Source organism: Amphibalanus amphitrite, unplaced genomic scaffold, assembly GCF_019059575.1.
Source record: "Amphibalanus amphitrite isolate SeventyFive unplaced genomic scaffold, NRLGWU_Aamphi_draft 000359F_arrow, whole genome shotgun sequence".
NCBI lineage: Eukaryota > Metazoa > Arthropoda > Thecostraca > Balanomorpha > Balanidae > Amphibalanus > Amphibalanus amphitrite.
Genome location: NW_024881853.1, coordinates 363619 through 386485, shown reverse-complemented (window position 1 = coordinate 386485; position 22867 = coordinate 363619). Strand labels below are relative to the sequence as shown.

General features: G+C 52.3%; 2 protein-coding genes across 7 annotated transcripts; both read right to left on the bottom strand.

Annotated features, from left to right (window-relative positions):
- Positions 1 to 328: 328 nt before the first annotated feature.
- Positions 329 to 8889, bottom strand: LOC122389486 (poly(A) RNA polymerase GLD2-like). 6 transcript variants are annotated; one of them, XM_043381601.1, is made up of 11 exons: positions 8843 to 8889; positions 5678 to 5968; positions 5116 to 5243; positions 4703 to 4919; positions 4324 to 4425; positions 3765 to 3930; positions 2665 to 2808; positions 1950 to 2078; positions 1428 to 1608; positions 1010 to 1125; positions 329 to 785 (listed from the first exon to the last, which is right to left on the bottom strand). In XM_043381601.1, the coding sequence occupies exons 2-11, from the start codon at positions 5714 to 5716 to the stop codon at positions 622 to 624; spliced, it is 1386 nt and encodes a 461-aa protein (XP_043237536.1). In that variant the 5' UTR covers positions 5717 to 5968; positions 8843 to 8889; the 3' UTR covers positions 329 to 621. The 6 variants fall into 6 exon arrangements, with proteins under 6 accessions (XP_043237536.1, XP_043237534.1, XP_043237537.1 ...); XM_043381599.1 differs by having other exon boundaries at positions 8819 to 8881; XM_043381602.1 differs by having other exon boundaries at positions 8829 to 8869.
- A 7142-nt stretch (positions 8890 to 16031) lies between these two features.
- On the bottom strand, positions 16032 to 21304 carry LOC122389485 (hairy/enhancer-of-split related with YRPW motif protein-like). The gene is made up of 3 exons (XM_043381596.1): positions 20403 to 21304; positions 19823 to 20025; positions 16032 to 17095 (listed from the first exon to the last, which is right to left on the bottom strand). The coding sequence occupies exons 1-3, from the start codon at positions 20468 to 20470 to the stop codon at positions 16545 to 16547; spliced, it is 822 nt and encodes a 273-aa protein (XP_043237531.1). The 5' UTR covers positions 20471 to 21304; the 3' UTR covers positions 16032 to 16544.
- Positions 21305 to 22867: the final 1563 nt, after the last annotated feature.

The window sequence follows — 22867 nt, the reverse complement described above, 5'->3', positions numbered from 1 at the left end:
ACACTAGTTTTTCTCATGAATCTACCTCGAATATTTGAATGGACGTACTGACAGAGCCGGAGCCCACGCTTAGAGCAGGGCTCGTTGCACTAACGACCCCTACTGTTCGATAGGGCAATTCGAGGTGTCGGGAGTCGCCATCCTGTCCTCGCATCCTCCTTGACACTCGTATTCAGGCGAGTGGGCCTCTTCTACCATCGTTTGGGTTTGTTATGAAGACAGTCAGCTGTATGAAAAAGCCAAGAGACAAAACAGAACCTCAGCAGACAGCAACCCATACCAAAGCACACGTCCACACGCCGTAACCATCTCCCATCAAAGCCAGGGGTCAGTTTCTGCATAAACTTATTTATTTGACTATAATGGACAATAAAACTCTGACGAACTAGTCGGCAAGCCGGCAGCGCTCAGGCTGCGGCAGGCCTGTATTTGTGGTCCCACCAACTCGATAGCTATTTTGTCTTTGGTCACGGCGGACCGGGCTGCCGGGGCGGACGGGCGGCCCGTTCCACCGGCGGGAGGCAGGTACACAGGAATCACAGCGGACATGATGGCGGCCGGGCCCGGTCTCGGCGGCGGCCCCACGCGGAATTTGTCGGCTCTCGGCGCTCGGCACAGCGACTACTCGGGGTCGTCGAACAGCGGCCGTCCGCACGGCCCGAACGCCGCGCCGAGCCGGCCGCCGTCCGACAGCGCCCGGTGACTGTCCACGAACGCGCGCACTATTCGGTCGAACGCCTCGGCTTTGTGGACGGCGCGCGCCGTGTTGGTCAGATCAAATGGCTCTGTGGGGCGGGGAGGGGACTGTCGGTCAGCTGACCTAGCATGGTGCAGAATGATCACCCAACACATCAGGGATGGTACACCCAAGCACTTCAGACGTTCAACAAAGTATGTAACGACTTACACCTTCCACCTCGAGTGAAACTAACTGCAAATCGCTTACACCAGGGCATATTTAAGAAAACAAAGCCTTATCAGCCCCCTCTCCGCACCTATGTCCCCTCACCTTCCACACAGACGTATTTCCACATTCCGGGCGCGTTGTTGTAGGTGGCCACCGCCCGGCACTGGTATTTCAGCAGGCACGAGCCCGTGCGAACAGACGCAACCTGGGAGTGGAAACTGGCCGGACAGGGGCGAGTTAACATGTCAGTACACACTGGCAAACCCAGAGCAGACAGGTCAGTACAAACTGACACAAACGGGGAGCAAAAATACTGACCCACACGGAGGCAAATAGAACGTCAGTATGAAACTGGCCCATCTAGACGAGAAAACACGTTATTGGCAGACCACCTAGTCAGCAGGCCTGTCTCAAACTCGTCTGATAGAAATTGCCCAACACGACGTCATCCACACCGGCACACGTCTGTGTACCGACCTTGGGAAGATCAGCACTGCGGCGGCGCGCCGCGCACACCTACTTGAACTCGTAGGCGTAGTAGCGCAGGAAGCCGAGGAACAGACTGCCCAGACTGTCAGAGTTCTGCGACACAAAGTTTGTGACGTAGTCGTCCTTCGGAATGGCCCGGATCGGCTGACCCGGCCGGAACTTGGCCCGGCACATCCGCTGCAGGTTCGGCAGAACCGACGGGTACACGCCGCCTGGGGGACGGGAGGGGAAACGGTAGTTGTTACACCGGCCATTGGGATTTGAATGTCAGTAGCGCTGGAGCGTCAGACAAGTATCGGTAGCGGGGGCACACGCCCCCGCTTTCGGACGCACGTCATGTCAGTGGATGAATGGTCACCACATGAAGTTGTTCATCAATTAATGAGGGCATCTTCAAATCGGCTAACGAAGTAGTGAGAAAGTGAATGACGATATTCATTTATCCGTTATAAATGTGAATTCAATAGGCAAGCTTTCCACAGGTTCAGTCAACAATGATGAACAGTGGCTACTTCCTCATATTGCATTTATAAGCCTGATATGTATTACTCACACTGCAGGAAGTGGATGACCATCAGGACCAGCGAGTAGGAGCTCAGCGTGGAGCGGCACGCGTCATTAATGTCGTGCGACTGCGCCCACAGCTTCACTATGACGATCAGCGGACAGACGCGCTCGTCCACTGCGAGAGAAGTGGGGGTGGACCAGTCCAGATCAGGCACACAGACCCTGATTGCAGAGTATGAACTCAGTTCAAACAGGACACCTTCCCTCTAATTAGGTATTATCCCTCGTTTCAGCGCAAAACGCCACCCGATTACATAAACACATTGCAATTATACCACTCCAAACCATAAAGCAGATGAATATTGAGCCCAGTAGCACCTGAGTAGTGAGTAAGTACTCATTCAGCTCTTGGAGTAACACAGTAGCACGTGACTGAACTCTGGAGCAGCAGTGTAACAGACACATCACCTCCAGAGAAGCTCTACAGCACGCCACACATCCCACTCACACGGAGTACCCATGCAGCAGCTGGTGGTATGTACCTTACCCTTGGAGTAGCCCTGTAGCTATATATTCTCACCCCTGGAGTAGCACTGTAGCAGCTGCTGGTATATTTTTACCCATGGAGCAGCTGTCACTGTAGCAGCTAGTATCACATCTCACCTCTGGAGTAGCACTGCAGCTGTATATTCTCACCTCTGGAGTAGCACTGTAGCTATATATTCTCACCCCTGGAGGTAGCCCTGTAGCAGACATCTCACCCCTGGAGTAGCACTGCAGCAGGTGGGTGTTGCGGATGCCCACCAGGTTGTTGCAGTTGAGGTCCACCTGGATGCCCGTGGAGACAGAGAGGAACCGCAGGATGGGCACCTTGGCACGGATCAGCTCCATACGGTAGTCGGGGTCTGTCGGATAGAGTAGAGGCACCGTCACGCGACACGTCACGGACCAGCCACAGGCCGAGAGTGGCGTGACGTATCAAGGTCCTGGCGGTGGTGGCGCCAGCAGCAACGGACGGGACCGTCAGATGGCGCGCCACAAACCGACAAGGACACAACGAAAATGTTAACCTAACCCAGCGGCTGCTGAGACAAATTAAAATACGCATATTTACAACGCTCTTTAGTCTCCCACCGCTTAGCTCAATTATTAGCTATTCGCGCATGAAAGCTTCCTGCCTGGTGCCTGTCTAAGAATTAAAGGGACTATCCCACCTTCTAAAATGTTGTTAAAACCAGTTAAATTGTGCCCGACTTTATAGATTGGATGACCAGGAACACGGTTCTGGCATTTATTTTTCATTAAACATCTTAGGCTTCCCATATTCCAAACACAAACTTTCAAATATGTGACGTCACAGCCCAAAATTACCTCCTTCCCCAGGCCACATTACTGTCATAAAGCTGATTCTTTTTACTCTGTAGGCACCACAACAAAGTTCAGACCAAGTTTTAAGCGATTTTTCAACGAACAAACCCATTTAAATCAGAATGACTAAACGAGGTGACGTCACACTAACGGTCGCTCCATGTTGAAGATAGGGCCTTGTACAAGGCCCATTTTCAAATGAAGGGAACGAATTTCTGCAACACCAAGAGGCCGCGGGGGTTGCAACCTAGATAGATAGTGGTTTCTGAACCTCGCCGCAAACTTGGCTATCTCAACTCAAACCCAATGTTAAAGGTGGGATAGTCCCTTTAACAAGTTAGGTATTTCTTCTGCGTCCCTCTACAATGGCCATTGACACTCTAACCAGCCTCCTATCATCTGCGCTAGCTCCATATCAGCTGATTCGGTATATAAAAAACGGTAAAACAGACAAGCGACGAAGCGCTCCCTTCACATCCTCCCCACCGCGTACCCTTCGCCAGCAGGCGCTCCACCTGTCCCAGGATGCGCGTCGCCTCGTGCTGCTGGTCGATGCGCGCCTCCGTCAGAAACAGACAGATGTCCACGTCACTGGTATCGCACGCGAAACCCGTGCACGACGAGCCGACGATGTGCAGCTCGCAGCGGTTGTACAGATCCTGGGGGTTGGGCAGACCGGGGGTCAGGTCAGAGCAGCTGTGATGCCAACGCCACCGAAGCGCAGAGAGGTGACGGATGAGTGAGACACTGAGACCGCCCCTGGGTGAGCAGAGTAGTGCATCCTTCAGGAAGTGATGAACCTATTGAAAATGCCGGCAGTCATGACAAGGCTAGCTAAGGTAACGTAGGTAGGAACGAAGGTCACGATGGAAGCGTGGTAGAATGACATGCCGCTGATGAAAATATATTGTCAAACAGTCCACGTAAGCAGAAAAACTGCATTAGATGACAAGGAGACGAACCTCGGCCGGACCGAAGAACATGATTACTTAAATGATCCATTTGAGGACGCAAATTCTGTGAAAAACGCGTACTTCCCACTTAGTACTTACCCTCAATACCTTGCGCACTCGATCTCTCAAAATCAGCTTGCTCTTGTAAGCCGCATCACCCTGGCGACAAGATTCGAAAATCTTCTTAATTTGTTCCGATACCTGCAAAAGATAAGTCAACAAAAATACGGTCACGAGTATCCCCATAATTACATAGCGAGCAGGTCATTAGATTGTCGCCGACACTCGGCAGCTCAGCGCCCTCCCGCTCGCAGCAGTGAAGTCAGTTCGAAAACACTGTAGATGCTACCATCATCCTAACCATGGCCTGGCGTGCATACACCACAGCCGAACGGCATTGGTCTCAGTGGCATGCACCCTGGAACGGCTGCCAGTGCACCTCAGAACATCACCCCCCGAGCCGCCGCGGCGCACTCACCGTGTCCTCTGGCGACGCGCCGTCGGGCGCGCGCCGGCCGCGTTTGCTGCGCTGGTCGGCCGGGGGGCTGGGCGGCTCCGAGCAGCCGCGCTTGGTGCCCTGACGGCGGCCGCCGGGCGGGGAGCTGGCGCGCGAGCCGGCGTCCGACTCTGCAGAGTCCTCCGGCTGCTCCCAGCGGCCGGCGGCGGCGGGAGGCGGCCGCCGGCCCGGCCGGGGACTGTGGGCGGACGGAACAGTCAGACACGGACGCAACAGACTTCAGTGCGTGACTCTCGCATTGCTCAGTGGCTGCCAGTGTGTTGTGTGCGCTCGCTGTCTTAGAGAGCAGTCATGTAGCTGCACCCTGCACTCTGTGCTGTGTCTGAGACTCTCTACCCCTCCCCGAGCCGCGCCCCGCCCGGCGCGCCACCTACCGGAGCACGCTCTGCCACAGGTAGCTCATCATTTCCATCTCGCTGACGGGCGGCGGCAGCGGTCGGCAGAACGCCGAGCCCGGCCGCAGGTAGGGCACCACAGGCGGTGGAGAGGCCAGACCCATATTCTGAGAACACCAAACACATTCACCAATCACAGCACCACTCGTGGTGGCCAGACCCATACTCTGAGAGCACCAAACGCATTCACCAATCACAGCACCACTCGTGGTGGCCAGACCAGACCCATGCCCTGAGAACACCACACACAACACAATCACCAATCACAGACAAACAATGATAGGTGGTGAAACAGCTACAAATGACAAACCCTGCAACATGACTAGTAAAGCAGACATCAGCAATGCACAAAAACAGCTTTCATGTGAATTCAAATCTACCCATAATTTGAATGATAAGAGGCCTTCAATTACCTTTCATAAGGGACAAAAAAAGAAAGAATAAATTTAAAGTTCATCACAACACACAAGAAATGCATTGCAAATCCATACATTTAGCAATGTCCAAATGCACTTGAACTTCCTGATAGTCCAAAGTTTACCTGAGAAACCATCCATTGTTGTGGCCATCTTCTGTACATGATGACACAGAATATCTTCAAATACAGTCAATATCTATTATGCCTGGTCTGTAATATTCTCATATACCTTCAGCACTCTATGATGCAAAACTAGTTCAATGTTAACAAGGACCAAGAACTGCTGCTTTGAAAAGTCACACACTAACCAAGTTCAATTAGTGGCACAAAGGATTTGGATCAGAAGTAATCCTTACTTCAATTTCACATCTCTTCCTCAACTCAAGACAAAAAGCCCTGAGTTTTCAGAATGGTCTGAAACAAATTGTAAATAACGGCATCAAAGGCACATAAAACATTACCGACTCTATTGAAAATTAAACATTCCATCAAAGTTAGGTTTGGTTAGTAATCAGTACTGTACCAAAAAAATCAGAATGCAACCATAGGTGATTTAAAATAGCTTAGACCTATCCATTCCAGATCCTTAAGCTCACACAAAATACCAATTTGAATTGCAATCACAGTAATGTTGGCTCATGCTCAGCTGGGGCTTGATTGGCTTTCAGGGCTGATGCCACTCATATAGTGAAAGCCATATGGTCATTGATATAGGTACTATTTCTCTCAATGCTATGTAAGTAACTAGATGTCTGTCACAAAAAAAAATTGTGGGTAACAAAAAAATGAAAATTAGACTTTTGGGTCACATTTCCCATCAAACGGCATGACACCAGTGTCCCAAAATTGCATTTTGGCTTGGGTGTCAGAGGGGAAATTGCTTTCCAAAAATGGGGATAAGAGTGGAAAATTGCTGGCCAAGGTGAGGCCTAGAAAGATGGGAAAAGATCGATAGCATTAATTTGTATCCATGCGTGATAAAATATGAGATGTACAACGATTATCCACGCTAATGCTTTTTCCTTACCTTACCTTACCTTACCTTCACAGTGATCGGGAGGGAAAAGGCCACTTGGCCTGGAGATCCCGTTCTCATCGAGCTCTAGGACTAGGACAGTCTGGGCTCTTATGGGTATGGAATGTCATACTTCAGGCTTTTCCAGTGTTCGTCCAGCCTGGCCTTGAACTGATTGACGCTGGTGGCAGACACTACAGAAGCTGGCAGGGAGTTCCAGTCATTCACGACTCTTGTGCTGAAGGTGTTCCTCCTCGTGAGCGTTCTTGCGTTCGGTTTCTGCAGCTTCCACTGATGTCCCCTTGTGCGGTCGGAGCTGTGTCTGGTCGGAAGCGCTTCAGGAACCACTGACATGCCACCATGAAACAGCTGAAACACTGTCACCATGTCCCCTCGGCGACGACGATAGTACAGCGACGGTATGTCGAGTCGGCGCAGACGCTCGGTGTATGGGAGATGTCTGATGGTGTCAACCATGCGAGTCGCTCGACGTTGTACCCGCTCCAACCGTTTCTGATTGACTCTGCCAAATGGCCCCCATACAATGTTGCCATACTCGAGGAACGGTCTCACCACAGACTTGTACAGCAGAGGCAGCGTGATCACGTCGAGGGTAGCAAATGAGCGCCTCACAACAGCCAACATCTGGGTCGCTTTTGCAATGGCAGCAGCAGTTTGTTGGTGGAACTTCAGGTTCTCGTCGATAATGATGCCCAGATCCCTCTCTTCGCTCACGCTCTCAATCTCGGCGTTATCCAGTAAGTATGTGTGCTCAGGATTCAGACCTCCGACATGCATCACTTTGCACTTCGACACATTGAAGGGCAACAGCCACTTCTTCGACCAGTTGACCAGAGCGTTGATGTCAGCTTGAAGGCCGGCAGGGTCACCTGTCACACGACGGTAGAGTTTTGTGTCGTCTGCAAACAGCTTGACACAGCTCGACACTTGCTGGGGCATGTCATTGACGAAAATCGTGAAGAGGGCGGGACCAAGGACAGATCCCTGGGGGATACCGCTGGTGACGGGGACCCAGCCAGACCTCGATCCCTGCAGCACAACCCTCTGAGTACGACCAACAAGGAAAGCCTCAATCCAACTCAGCAGCTTCCCCCCGACTCCATAGGCGCGCAGCTTACTGAGGAGTCGCTGATGCGGCACCGAGTCGAAGGCTTTGGCGAAGTCGAGGTATACGACATCAACTGGGTCACCATCTTCCAATGCAGCACTCCAATCTTCCATCACCTCCAGTAGCTGACTGGAACATGATCTCCTCGGGAGAAATCCGTGCTGAGCCGCATGCAGCAGGCCACTGTCCGTGAAGTGTTGAAGAAGATGGTCGCGAATGATGGACTCGAGCACCTTTGACGGAATGGACGTAAGGCTCACTGGTCGGTAGCTCGCGGGGTTTCTGCGGTCGCCTTTCTTGTATATGGGGACTACTTCGCCAATCTTCCAATCAGAGGGGAGAGGGGAGACTTTTCTTCGTAATATTGGGAGTGGAAAATTGCTCTTCAAAATTGGAGGTGAGGGTGTGAAATGATATTCATTTGGATGTCGTTTCCCACCCAAAACAACAAATTTTGGAACACTGCATGACACTAATCAGATTGAATTAACTACAATGAAAACGCTTGGTTATGATGGCCTCTCTGACCGACTTTTGGTCAGAAACACACTTGCTCAGGTCATGCTGATTTGAGTATTCATATGTGCGCTCATAGGTGGAACTTTGTTCCAAGCTGGGAGGGCCTGGGCTCTCCAAACTTGATGCTGGCTCGGCTTTAGAGTCGCAACAGACCGTGGAGGTCAAGGTCACCGCTAGAGCTGAGGAAGATTTGCTGCGCCCGGGCCCTCCCAGCTAGGCACAAGGGTCCACACAGGTGCGCTACAGAATAAATGGAAAAAATGCAGTTTACATTTCAATTTTACAATTCTTAGCAAGAAATTTAAAATACGTCCAAACAAAGTTGATATCCGCAACAGTACCTAATTGTAATAATTGTGACTTCAAGAAAATAAAAGGTTATTATATTAACTCACTTATCTTATCATTTTTATCTCATTATTTAATAATCATGATTATCTAAAGAACAAAGGTAATTTTCACCAAAACCAGAACAAAAACTCGAGCAATCTGTGCATACTGATGTGCATGGATCAAAAGAAAATGTCTTGTTGAAAAGGAAAATAACACAAAAGTGCAGTACAAATACTGATATGTAGCAATAATCATTTCAATTTCAAACCAAGATAAACCGCGGCACACACACGCGGCACACAAATCTCCCCTCCCTTCTGCTTTATTCCAAGGATTCCTAAAAGTCACTTCACAAACTGGCATTGAATTGAGTTCGCATGCTTTACAGCAACTCCTTTTCAATGCTACCAAATGACAAGATTACTCTAACCTTATGAAGGGAATCCAAGATAATTTTACTAATATTGCATCTGCATTGACTTAGGTACATAACTAAGAACAACACTCTGCTTTGTGGAATGCGAAGGCAATAAAACTTCCAGCGTGCCAACGCTCGTTGGCTGGAGCCACGGTACCTATGTAGAGAACTGTTGGAGCCAAGATTGGTTGGAGCAACATATTACCTAGCAATATTTGGAGGAGCTGGAGAAGTGGAGACGGTCCGCCCGTCTACACTTGCTTCCTTAGGCCTCAGATACAACATGGGCTTGTTGCTCTTTTTTTAACGAGTTTAGTGCTGTTACCGTCTGCCCGGTACCGCGGTGTCCCCAGGTATGCTGAATGCTCCCTCACTCCACCTGATCACCCTTTGGTCACCCCATCGCTGGGTCGTGCCAGGTGGCTATTTTCATCATGTTGCCGGTCAGGCCACTCACTGAGACCCCGCCGTGCCGCGCCGGGTTGCAAGGGACCTGAGTGACCCCTCTGCCGGCAGAGGTTTGTCCAGGCTTCTCCAAGGAGCCATCGTATCGCTAAGGATGTGCTCCGCATGCAGATAGGTACATTGATTTTCGCTCTTATCAGCAGGGCCGCTGGCACGCGTTGGCAGCGGCATGGCATACCCCCCCCCCCGGGCCCAGCCGAGTGGTGGCTAACGCGAAATCAGCTACGGTCACATATGTTCCCAAGGCCTCGTTTGCTTTGCTAATTTTCCTTTACAGAGTGCGTGTTCTGTGCTCTCTATCCCTATTAGTGGCAGGGGGGGGGGGGTTTCATCCACCCCTCAGGTTTTTCGGGAATATCTCCGAAACCGCTGAAGCTACGATGCTGAAATTTTCTGACTTTTCCTAAAACTAAATTGGGCACATTCCCTGAAAATTTCAAGTTCATAACTTTACCAGGGGCGGCTCCAGAGCACTGGGAATTGGGGGGTCCTATTCGTGAAGCGAGTCATTTGGGCGAAGATCACGATGCTGATGTATTATAACTGTATGCACCAGTTTTACGAACAGTGAATGAAAGGTATCATGTGATAACATATACAAAGTTATTGTGCATCCTCTTTTGACACTTTGTTGCTATAATAGGCGGATCCAGGCGTCCAAAAAGGGGGGTTATGTCATGGATGAGATAATAATGGATTGGTGTCTTCGCAGTTTTTGGCGACATTGAGCTCAGGCCTGCCATCTAGCGGGAGAATTATCGTAAGTTAGGAGCAAGCCAAGTGAACGCCGCTGATTAGCATTGTGACACACGGGAGTGTGGTGTAGCAGCGAGCTTGTTGTGCAATTTTTCAAAAGGTTACGTCTATATATGTCAGCAAAAGCTAAGAAATTAATAGATTTATGTGCAGCGTCAGTAATAAGATAAGCAGTTCCATGTTATTTCCTCATTACATCGTGAAACAGGGAGTTATTGGAGACTTCGCCAGCACGTGTCGTTTTCGCTATTTTTCACATGAGTCTTTACTTGGCCTAAATCAAACAAAGTGCCCGATCAAAGAACAAAACGAACGTTAAGTACTATCTAAAAGTCTAATGAAAAAGTTGAACGGAATTGCTAACGTCATTGCCGCTCAATATGTCATTCAAGACGCTCTTTGAAAAGGACCCCACCAGTGCTGCGTAGTCGATGAAATTTCAGTGACTTTGGCTCCAACTCCGATTCCGGTATCCAAATATCGACTCCGACTCCTCCGGGCAGAACTGTCGATTCACACAGACTCCGACTCTGACTCCGACTCTGCAGCCCTGGTAAGTCTGTGGAGTCGATGACTTTTCGGTGACGTTCGACTCATACTCCGACTACAGCTTTTAAAAATAAACCGACTCCGAGTCGGAACTGAACCGCTGGATCTGACTATACCGTCTACCACTCCGCAGCCCTGGCCCAAGATAGCCGCCTAAAACAACTTTGATGTGTGGTCTTCTTCGTACGTACATTGTTAATGTTATTTTAAACAAGGGGTGGAAAAGGGAGACGAAGCCTTCACAAACAAGGATGTCCTGTTGCGGATCAATCAGCTGCTGGAACAGAAAGGCATTAACACCACGCATCTCATTTCCTCGTTTTCTTTACGACTCTGCACCAATGTAAGCACTGATCAATGCAGTGCGAGCATCGATGTGACATTTGTGTACAAAGTTTGAGTGTTATCCGCCCAGCCGTTCTTGAGATACGGAAGCGGCACCCCGCACGTGCGCACGTGCAGTAGCACCCTCATATAAGTGACACATGGAAATGCATTGGCCACTGGGTGCCTAACTATTAACGAAGTTTTACTGTAATGGGCCCGGCCATGTTGCGGAGTTACTTTATGTGGAACAATTTCGACACCCCTAAGTTGGCACGTGGCACGTGCCGTAACAATTAACCCTCGCACGACCAGGCCATTTCTCATAACACGAACGACCAGGGGGGGGGGTTGTTACGACCCCCCCCCCGGCGTTTCGAAACGGAAGGTCGTAGAGCTTAGCGGAAAAAACCAACGGATTGCTCTCAACGAGATCTCGCGATTGGTGGTATATTTTTTGGTCCTAGGTCAACATTTGACCTACTTTTGACCGGTCAAAGGTCAAATTTTCGGAAAAATAAACTTTTTCAACTTTCGGCGGCGATTGCGGCAAAACGGTGGGAGATATCGACTTGAAACATTCACTATCGTGTTCCTTGATCAATTCCCTATCGTTTGGTATGTATTTCGTTTCTCTAGCTCTAAAAATGGCGCGTTGGGAGCGCCGGAAGTCGGCAAGGTCACAGTCGGCGGCAGAAATTCGAAAAATCAAAATTTAAATTTTTGAAATCTGATTGTATTTTTGGATTTGGGAGGTCCATTTGCTCCCTATAGAAGCTAATATTGCTGCATATTCCCATTGAGGTGACAAGAATTAGCAAAATAGTGGTTCGGGCGCTTTTCAAAAATAGTACCGGACGCTGTTCCTCTTGTGACGTCATAGCTCCGTGACCTGACCTGACCCGGTCAAATTTCTTATACCATATGATAGCCAATACTTGCCCCAACATGCATGGGAAGTTTCATCACGATCCATCAACCGATGTCCGTACCACCGGCAGGAAACCTCGGGCGTTGGCACTCAGTTTGTGAAAATCCGGCCGGAGGCTGTACCTCTTATGACGTCATAACTCCGTGACCTGACATGACCCGATCAATTTTTTTCGGCAAAAGATGCGCAAAGGTTGCCCCAGAGGGTATTGAAAATTTCAGCCCGCTACGACAAGCCGTTTAGCGTGCACTTCGAAAAAACCTCAGGGGGGGGGGGTTGATACAACCCCCCCCCCCCCTAGGCGTTCTAGGGTTAACTAAGATGAAGAAAATCGAGCGAAATTCGGAGAAGAAGGAATAGGAGCCTACCAAATGTGTATGACATATTGTCAACCTGCTGTACCACTGTGAGTAAATGACCATTGAAAAGGTCGTACAAGCCGATGGGACCGGCCGTTTCAATACCTGCACACCGTCTTACGCATTTTATTTTCGTTATTACCTAAATGCTGCTTGACATTTTTGGCTTTCAAGCATTTAAGACATTTTTATCGTCTCAAGTCCAGTAAGATTACCTCCAACTCGTGGGAATATGCACTTCAAGCCAACTAACACACCACACCCACGTGTGTCATAATGCTGAGGGATGGCGTTCACTCGGCTTGCTCCTAACTTACGATAATTCTCTCGCTAGATGGCAGGCCTGATCCCAATGTCGCGGATTCCAATGTTAATTTCCACGAGACACCAATCCAGTGTTATATCATCCATGGTTATGTTTTACCTCCCAACATAGGTGCCCTGACACCGCCTATGCATGACCAATACAATTGTAGTCGTTCTCTCATAAGAAAATTGTAACATAACAAGACCATTACCACCCTTTTTAGAAACAGTACCAACAAAAACCTTATTTACTATACTTTTTGTGTACCCCCAATCTCAATGATCTGTATCCGCCTATGATTTTTGAAAATGCATATTTTTAGGATCCATGTGAATTCCTGGTTCATTCTCTATCGATCGGCAAAAGTTGCGTTAAGATTGGTTCAGAAACCTGGCCGTGATAAACAGTCCAAAATGTATCTGCAATTTGCCCGTTTTTACCCCCCCCCCCCTCCACCTCCCTATTGACATTTTTAATTTTTTTTTTTAGAAATGTAGATCACGTTGAGCGAAATCGAATGCCGTTTGAATTTTGAAAATCGGCCCGTTAGATCTCGAGATATCAATGGGGGGGGGGGTCGTAAACAGCCCCCCCCCCCCCTGCCACTAATAGGGGTAGCCAGGAGCCTGCCACTAATAGGGCTATTGGTAGCTGCCCGTTTGTGGCTCGCACAGGAGGCGGACTGTAGCGAACTGAGTGGTCCTGGTCCCCAGTGGTCAGCGGGGAGTAGTCCCCGGTCAGTGGGGAGTGGTCCCCGGTCAGTGGCGTGGTCCCTGTCCCCACAATGGCCGGCCGAGTTTATGAGTCGATAGCCCGGCCCCGGCAGGCGGTGGCCGTTACATGTCGCTCGGCTCTGTCCAGTGTGAATGGACCGACTGATTGCAATGAATTGGCCGGCTCGCTCGGGCGGAAGGTGGCGCGTTGGCGACAATCGAGCCAACACCTGTTAGCTGCCGATCAGCGGCGGTGAGCGCCCCTGACCAGCTGTCACTGACGATGGACACATTCACACATATAGGCAGCGTGTGGTAGTGGTCAAACGGTAGCACATATGCTAGAATGCTGTAGATGCGAGCAACCGTAGGTATTTGAGTGCTCGAGAAAGACAGCCTGCGGCTCAGGCTGCCAAGTAGAACAGGAGAACTATAGTTATGCATACTGAGGCGGCTAAATGATAAGTTCATTGCAGCGTTGGAGAACTGTGTTAGCAACTGCCTCGAATGCTGAAGGTTCAGTCAATCGCTGGTTTAACTTGACGGAATAACGTACAGACGTTTCTCTCAGATCCGTCACCCCGCGTGCCCTTTTGTGGCATGCGTCGTTCGACAGCCGTTATTCCATGGTGAACCAGGCATCGGTAGGATTGTGATTGCAGGATTGCAAAATCCTGATTGCATTCCTTTTTGGTGGATTGCACCTGGATTTGAAATCCATTCCAAAAAACAGGATTTGATTGCGGATTGGATTTCATCATACTTCCAATTTTTGCAATCCAATCCGGATTGTGTTTGATTAGTGCTTTGAAATGGTTTGTTGCGATTGAAAATTATGAGATCGCCTTCATCGGCTTTGTGTACATACTTTGCTATCAAGGGCTTTACATCAAAACTTGAAATAATTTAAACGCTTTTAATTTAACCCTATTCCTGGCGGGGGGGGGCCTCAGGAGCCCCCCCCCTGAGGTTTTTTGGTTATATCTCCCAAACGCGTTGAGCTAGGAAGCTCAAATTTTCTGACTTTTCCTAAAAGGCTTCTACGCAACATGTCTGAAAATTTTGAGTTGATCTGACCTCAGGTCAGGTCACCAGAGGCGGTTTGGTGACGCTACCTCAGAAAAGTTTGCAATCACGCCAGAGCTAGAGTTTTTGACCGATCAATTTCTTCTCTTCAGGGTTTAGTTAGGGTACCAGTATGTGCAATTTGTATATCTCGGAATTTTGATATCGGTGACCTAAGGTCAGGTCAATTTCGCGACCTCCCCATTATAAGTCAATGGGGGAAAAATCAACTCCCTGTTTTTACCACTAAAACGGGTCGGAATGGCCCCATATACCATACATGACTTCATATACGATCAACCTTCACTACCTTGAGGTCTGTTTTGCTGTTGGGCAGCTGTGAGGTCATGTGACGTCATCAAAGGTCACCAAAGGTTTTTGGCCAATAACTCCGTACAGGAACAAGATACAGACGCGTGGATGGTCTCATTGTGTTCAGCTCGTCAAGACGCATCGAATGATATACATGATGACCTCGAGGTCACGTGACCTGAGGTCAACCTTTGACCTTGACCTTTCGAGGTCAACATATATATCATTCGATGCGGATTGACGAGAGGATCACGATGATGCCCTTAGTTTGTTCCTATCTTGACTAATTCGAAAGTTATTCGAGAAAAACTCTCTCCATATCTAGTGCCGCCATTTTGACTTTTTCGACCCCTGTGACGTCATCTTTGACCTGACCTGAAAATGACCTTAGTAAAAATTGTAGATCTTGGCCGTGCGTATCCGATGCCGTTTACCGCTTGTCGCTATCTTGCTTCGTTCTCGAGATCTCAGGGGGGGGGCCGAATCGGCCCCCCCCGCCAGTTTCTTGTCCCGGCGGAGCCCGCCAGGAATAGGGTTAAACGCTCAAAATAATATACGCTGATGAACTACATAGGAAGGGCAAAATTACGTATTTGAGGGCGAGTTTTAAAAATATAAAACACTGGTTGGGTAGAGGTTTAAATGTGGGGGTGTTTGAGGAAAAAATATTTCCCATAAAATACCTGTGCCTTTGATAGGAATTACTCGCAAGACTAAGGTACTAGAAATGGGTGATTTGGGGATGGAGGCACGGCCCTATGCCCCCCTCCCTCCCCCAGATCCACTAGTGCACATAATAATACAACAGGATTGCACAAAAAGGATTGCGGATTTGATTACAATCCAAGTGAAAAAAGGGGATTGCGGATAGGAATGCAATCCACTTCGGCACTAGGAATGTGGATTGGGAATGCAATCCTTTCAAAAAGGATTTTACCGATGCCTGCCATGAACTAACCGGCCAACTGCCCGTTGAAGTGACAGCTAAACGGTGCACCTATTATTAACAAAGCAATTCGAAGTACCTACCTACTTACATCGACCTCTGAAGGAGCGGATCAGGACCATGACCCTATACCGGTGTGAGGGGCCTCTGAGAGGCTCAGCACCCACTCACAGCGAGCACCGCTCATAGCGCGCAGCTGTTACGGTCGGGAGGCCGGAAAATGCCGCAGTGTTATAACCGCAATATACGAGGGTACTCAATGCGTATTGCGAGGCAAGATAATCACCCCTTCCTTGGCAGGTTTATCTTAATAAAATATGTGTATAAAAAGGAATATTGTTTTCAATATGTTTTGTATTACACAAAATCACACACTATGTAAAAATAGCACGCATTATAGCACGTTTTATACACATGTCGACTAGAAATGGAATGCAAAACATTGAGCCTCAGAGTTTCAATCGAGCATGAATTAAAAACAAGGGTTTGACCGCCTTTATAGCGGATATAAACCATTGCAGATAACGTATAGAATGAAAGCTAATTGATTTCACGGTAGATAAAAGAACATCATGCTAGCCAGACATCCGGTAACTTACTCTACCTGAGGATGTTTCCGAGCATTCAAATCACTGACAGAATAGAGTAGGCATTGCCTACTGGAAAGTGAACAAGAAAGACTAGCGTTGAAGACGTATAAGCACATCATACCAACTTGACCCATACCTTATCGTTCTATACACAATGACCAGAAACCATCTCTTCAACCGTCTCCGTATATCACAAAATGACTAGTGGACCGCTCCGTCCGTCCGCGCCCCGTGTGCTGCCGCCGGCGGCGGGCGCCGGTCAGTAGGCCAGCTCGGTGCCCCAGGGCCGGTAGGGGCGCGGCGAGCCGGCCGCGCTGCTGCTGCTGGCCGTGTGCTGAGCCGTCGGCTGGCCGGCCAGGCCGTACGAGCTCACCGTCTGGCCGGTGACGGCGCCGAAGCCGCTGTTGGCCGGGTACTGGGCGGCCATCACGCTGCCCATAGTGGCCGGCATGGCAGCGGCGTAGCGCGCCATGGAGCCGGGCGCCGCGCTCGGCTCAGGCGCCGCGCAGTGGCCGCTCAGCGCGCCGTGGTAGCTCTGCGCCTCCACAGGCGTCGGCACGCCGCCGGCCGCAGCCGCCGCCGCCGGGTACGGCTGGAAGCCCCAGCCGCTGCTGTGCTGCTTGTTGGCCAGCTCGCGCTGCGCCGAGTAGCACTGCAGGTGCGACATGAGCCGCAGTCGCAGAGGGTCCTGGATGTCCATGCCCTCGACGGTGACCAGGTAGCGAGCCACCTCGGCGGCGCACTCGCGAAAACCGATACTGTGGTAGTCGACGGCGAACTTGTTTGGGTCGTACGCCAGCGCGTCCAGTCCTGGAAAGAAGAGAGAGGCTCGTCAGTAACGGTGGTCGGTGAGACGGTCGGTAGGGCCGGGCAACAGGCTGAGATATTTCTGTATCGGGCAGTGGGGCCGCAGAGGTTTATATATCGGTTAGTGTGGATGTCGGAGCCCAGAGGATTACATATTCGGTGGAGAATGCTCCTCCAACGATCGGTGGACAGGTCGGTGGATCCAGCGGCCGGGGGAGCCGCCGGCACACCGTCTCGTCTCGGTCGTGGGAACGGTCGCGCCGCGGCGGCTCACCTCCGACCCCCATTAGCGCCGCCCTGTGGGAAGCGGCGCACGCACCGGAAGCTGGGCCGCGCCCGGCGCGTGGTGGGCACCCGCTTCCGGCGCCGGGCCAGGTGGGAGGCGCGCCGGCGATAGAGCGCGGAGGTGGGGAATGCAGCCCCGGTGGAGAGAGGACAGAGGCACCGGACTTCTATAGCCGGTCAGATGGCCAGCGAGAGGACACCACGACTGCGCTGGATCCAAGTCGGGGCTGGATGAATGCACAATGATATTCAGACAAAGTTTAGCCCAGCTGGCCGTTTCAACAAGCGACTTTCCGTAGAACAAAGTCGCAGGGAAAGCTGCGGACCTCAGTGACCCGAGCGGCGCACAGCACAGTAACACCAACTGTCCGCCCGCCCATCCTATCGCCGAGAGTGGCCGATGGACCATCGCCACACGCTCCTCACTGGATGACGCGACGCCCCGTCACCCGTCCCGTGCCTCCGCCACCCGTCCGACACGGGACGGACAGCCGCCCGACACGGGACGGACAATCACCCGACACGGGACGGACAGCCGCCCGACACGGGACGGACAGCCGCCCGACACGGGACGGACAGCCGCCCGACACGGGACGGACAGCCGCCCGACACGGGACGGACACCCGCCCGACACGGGACGGACTGCCGCTCGACACGGGACGGAAGCCCGCCCGACACGGGACGGACAGCCGCCCGACACGGGACGGACAGCCGCCCGACACGGGACGGACACCCGCCCGACACGGGACGGACACCAGGCCGACACGGGACGGACAGCCGCCCGACACGGGACGGACAGCCGCCCGACACGGGACGGACACCAGGCCGACACGGGACGGACACCAGGCCGACACGGGACGGACACCCGCTCGACACGGGACGGACACCAGGCCGACACGGGACGGACAGCCGCTCGACACGGGACGGAAGCCCGCTCGACACGGGACGGACAATCACCCGACACGGGACGGACAGCCGCCCGACACGGGACGGACAGCCGCTCGACACGGGACGGACACCCGCTCGACACGGGACGGATAGCCGCTCGACACGGGACAGACTGCCGCTCGACACGGGACGGACGGCCGCTCGACACGGGACGGACAGCCGCCCGACACGGGACGGACAGCAGGCGGACACGGGACGGACGGCTGCCCGACGCGGGACGGACGGTAGGCGGACAGTTAGCGGTTAGCCGTCCACCGCAAACGAGACGACTCTGTGACCGCGCGCCGTGAGTTTAGTCTCAGCCCGTGAGCTCAGTGCCGTGACTCCCACCGTTTCAGCTCACCCCACGCGTCACTGACAGCGGGTCGGCGCCAAGCGGTCCCGGCCCGTCCCGGTGGCTCCATTCATAGCGCCGGTCCCGGCGGCGGCGACGGCACCTGCCCGCTCCGAGCCTGGGAGCTGCCGGCGCAGCGCACGTGGGAACGACCGCGCCGCCGGCGGGCGCACAAAGGGCCGCGGCGGTGCGCCGCTCTGTGACCCGAACGACCCAGCCGCCAGCGGGGCATAGGGACGTATATACGCACCGTTTAGTTACGATGGAGCCGCGAGGAGGAGTCGAATGGATAGGTAATTGTAATTGGCAAATGGTGGTATTGATCACTCATGATCTAAAAATCGAGAAAAAATGTTTTCAAAGGACCGATAGCGATGAAGGTATCGTTAATGGATAATTTTATCGGTAATCGAAATCAGAACATGCCGGAAATAACAATTAACGATCCTATATTTTTGACTCAAAAATATTTTTAAGCACCTTTCAAAGCACAGAACACTGCTTACCAAATTAATAATTTAATAACACAACCGATTTGTTCACCGTAACTACCCCGTCCCGCCTATCGGATAATCCTTGAATACCTGGACTGCTGGGAAGCGGAGAGGGTCGAGGGTAGCCCACACCTGTCCACCGGGAGCCACTGGACGCCACCAGCGCCGCCGTGTGGGGCGGATGTATGGCCGGGGGCGCCGGAAGGCCGGGCAGATGGCCGCCCACGGACCGTCCCAGTTCCCCGGGCACACCGCGCCGAGCGGCCAGGGGGACAGGTCCTCACAATAAGGGGGGGGGGGGGGGCAGATCTTCACAATGGGGAGAGTGGGGAGGAAACAGGTTCTCACGGGGGGAGGGAGGATATCAGTCAGCTCACTGGAAGTCATCACGGTTGAGAAGAGAGTAGGAATGCCACAACGTTATGTTGTTTGTCCATTGTCCAGACCTCTAAAACGGTTTTGTTGCAGAAAACAAAACCGTTATCATGACATTTGCGAATACAACACAAAACTGAAACATACGTTGATAGTTATTGACATGGTGAAGCTAGAAGCAGCTATGAACAACAAAAACATGCGATGCGCATGCAGTCTATGCTATCATGTGGCCTCAGGACCGACATAAGTATCCCGATGCTATACGCCAGCGGACAACATAAGTTGACGTACCTTTGGCGTGCAGCACCTTCAGGTGATCGACGGTCATCTGGAGTATCTCTGCCTTCTCCAGTTTGGCCGAGCCCTGCTTCTCGAAGGCGGTGGGCACCAGGCGTCGCAGCTCGGCCAGCGAATTGTTGATGCGGTCGCGCCGCTTCTTCTCGATGACCCCGCGCCGCCTCTTGCGGTGGGTGCCAAACTCACCCGACTGGTCACTGCGGCAGAGGAAGGACGGGTCAGACGACATGGACATACGTGTAGTGTAACTGGCTGCAGACAAAACACGGTACGGTACACAGCCTGGTGCGGCACAATAACGGCAGCGGGCCATATAATCCGCACGGCTAGATTGATGCGGCAACTACCAGGAGAGGGCACGAATTAATCAACCAATTTATTCCTAATACTCGAAGCTAGAGATGGCTGAAATCATCCATGAGAGCAAAAGAGATGTATCAGTGACCAATAACAGGCTTCTCTACCGAGAGCACCCGGCCAGATCTGTTTCAAAAACATGTGGCAAAAACTAGAGACGGGCAGAGGACAGACCAGCGGCCGCGAGCAGCGCGGTCCTGTCCGGCGGCGCACTCACTCTCGGCAGTCGTCGGTGAAGGCGTCCTCGCAGTCGCTGTCGCTCACCGAGCGCTTCATGCTGATCATGGCTGACGGTCACGTGTCGTCGCCGCCGACGTCGCCGGGAGGTCACGTGTCGCGTCCGCCGTCGACGGAAGCCGCCCTGCGTCTGACACACGACCGACCGCCGCTCGGGCGGCCGCCGACGGGCCTCAGGGCGCATGCGCGCGCCGCCGCGCCGCCCCCGTCGGCGGCGTTCCCACGGCGGCGTGGGAGCGGCGCGGCTCCGGCGCGGCGCGGTGCCGCTCGTTAGGAGGTGCCGGCCGACGCTCGGAGCGTGGCTGCGGCCGGCCGGCGCTCGTCGTGCCCGTGCCGCCGTCGTGGTGGCACGTGCCACGCGCCGTGACACTGAGACTGACCGAGAACGGCGGGAGGTCGGAGGCCGGCCGCCTCTCGCCGCCCAGCACGCTCTCACTCTCAGCTCACAGAGTGGCCCGAACTCCCGGCCAGAGTCCGGCGCAGTGCTCTGATTCCACTAAAACTGCAGCAAAAGGTCTCCTCGACCCAGTCTTATTTTCAGACTGCTGAGAACTTCGATCAGGCGGTGTTATGCTAATATGCTGCAGAGTCCACGCATCGGCATCCGATACGAGCTGCTGCCACACCTCAGCACACAGACGGTCATGATTCGGCTGGGGGTTCGCGGTGCCCCAAGCGATTCCCAATGGGTAGCCGAAGTGATATATCGCCTCTTGCACAGAAGTCGCGGAAAAAATGATCGGCTGCGTCGTCAGTTGTGATTATTTTTGCCTTAATACCTACGCACAACTTATCCTTATACTTTTCACCTCCGAGTGATTTAAATTACACTGTTGATTGCTGAACATTCTCCGTATCTCTTATGTCTCTCCTATGCCTAATCATCGGTCTCCCTCCCTTCCTCTCTGTCTGTCTGTCTGTCTGTCTGTCTGTCTGTCTGTCTGTCTGTCTGTCTGTCTGTCTGTCTGTCTGTCTGTCTGTCTGTCTGTCTGTCTGTCTGTCTGTCTGTCTGTCTGTCTGTCTGTCTGTCTGTCTGTCTGTCTGTCTGTCTGTCTGTCTGTCTGTCTGTCTGTCTGTCTGTCTGTCTGTCTGTCTGTCTGTCTGTCTGTCTGCCTGTCTGTCTGTCTGTCTGTCTCTCTCTCTCTCTCTCTCTCTCTCTCTCTCTCTCTCTCTCTCTCTCTCTCTCTCTCTCTTTCTCTCTCTCTTTCCCTCTCTCTTTCTCTATCTCTCTCTCTCTCTCTCTCCCTCTCTCTCTCTCTCTCTCTCTCTCTCTCTCTCTCTCTCTCTCTCTCTCTCTCTTTCTCGAGCTGGCTCCAGCCCCTGACCGACTATTCCCCCAAGAGTCCCACTTCTTTCCCACGCTCGTGCTCGCTCCCATATCAGTTGGACTCACCGCCCGATCCCTTCCACTGCAGAAAAATAATTGATTGCGTTTTTAATCCCAGGAGCGCTCGCAGTGGAGCCTGAAGATAACAATAGTCAATCAAAATTAAAAACGTTTCAACGTTCCCATTCAAGGGATATGGGAACTATGTAGTCCCAGAAGTACAGCATGATGGTTGTTTCGGATATATCATTTCTTCAGATGGATTATTCTGCGGAGGCGGACTGTTCATTGGGAGGCTGTTGTTGAGGTTACCATGTCACACTGAAACTTCATGCGGTCCCGGTTTGACCATTTCACCCACTTGCAAGAAACACTGGCATTCCGAATGAATGCCTACAACTATTTATATATAACAATGACCAGACCTAGGACAGAACGGAATCTTGCAGAGACGTGAATCAGAAGTGGCCACTGTACTTTCTAAAATATGAAGTATGGCTAAGCAAAATACAAAAATTTGCTACTTTTGCCCATCTGAGAAATAAATTGCCCGCATCCTGTCAGCAGGAATGCTGAACGTTGCCCACCAGACCCTCTTTGTTGTCGATGAAAACATCACTACAGACCAGCACACGTGGTTAATATTCCAATTTACTGTCCTCTTTCACTTGATTGATGTATCAAAAACTAAAATTTAGCTTCTGCTGCACTTCGAGTCAGCCGATAACAAGAGCAAGAGCAGCTACACCTCACCGACCTCACGGTTCCAACTTCCCACACCGTTTCCCCTTACAATTAAATACCAGCGAGGCATTCAGTGGGATCCCAGCAGGTGTGGGGTGCCCCCGGTGCCAGCTGTAGGCCGGCCGCCTCCAATGCCCCGGCGCGGCGGACCCGGCGCCCCCCCCCCCCCCCTCAGCGCGGCGCGGTGCGGCGCACCGACGGAGGGGGGGGGGGGACAGGTGCAGAGGCGGCGTCGGCGGCCACTGCGGCGCGCCAGGAACGCCAGGAATGCGCGTCCGGCGTCGCCGCCGACGATGGTGAATGCGTCGGGCTCGACGCGGCCGACGGGGGACGCCGGCGGCACGTGCGGGCCGCCGGGCGCGCAGATGGCGGCC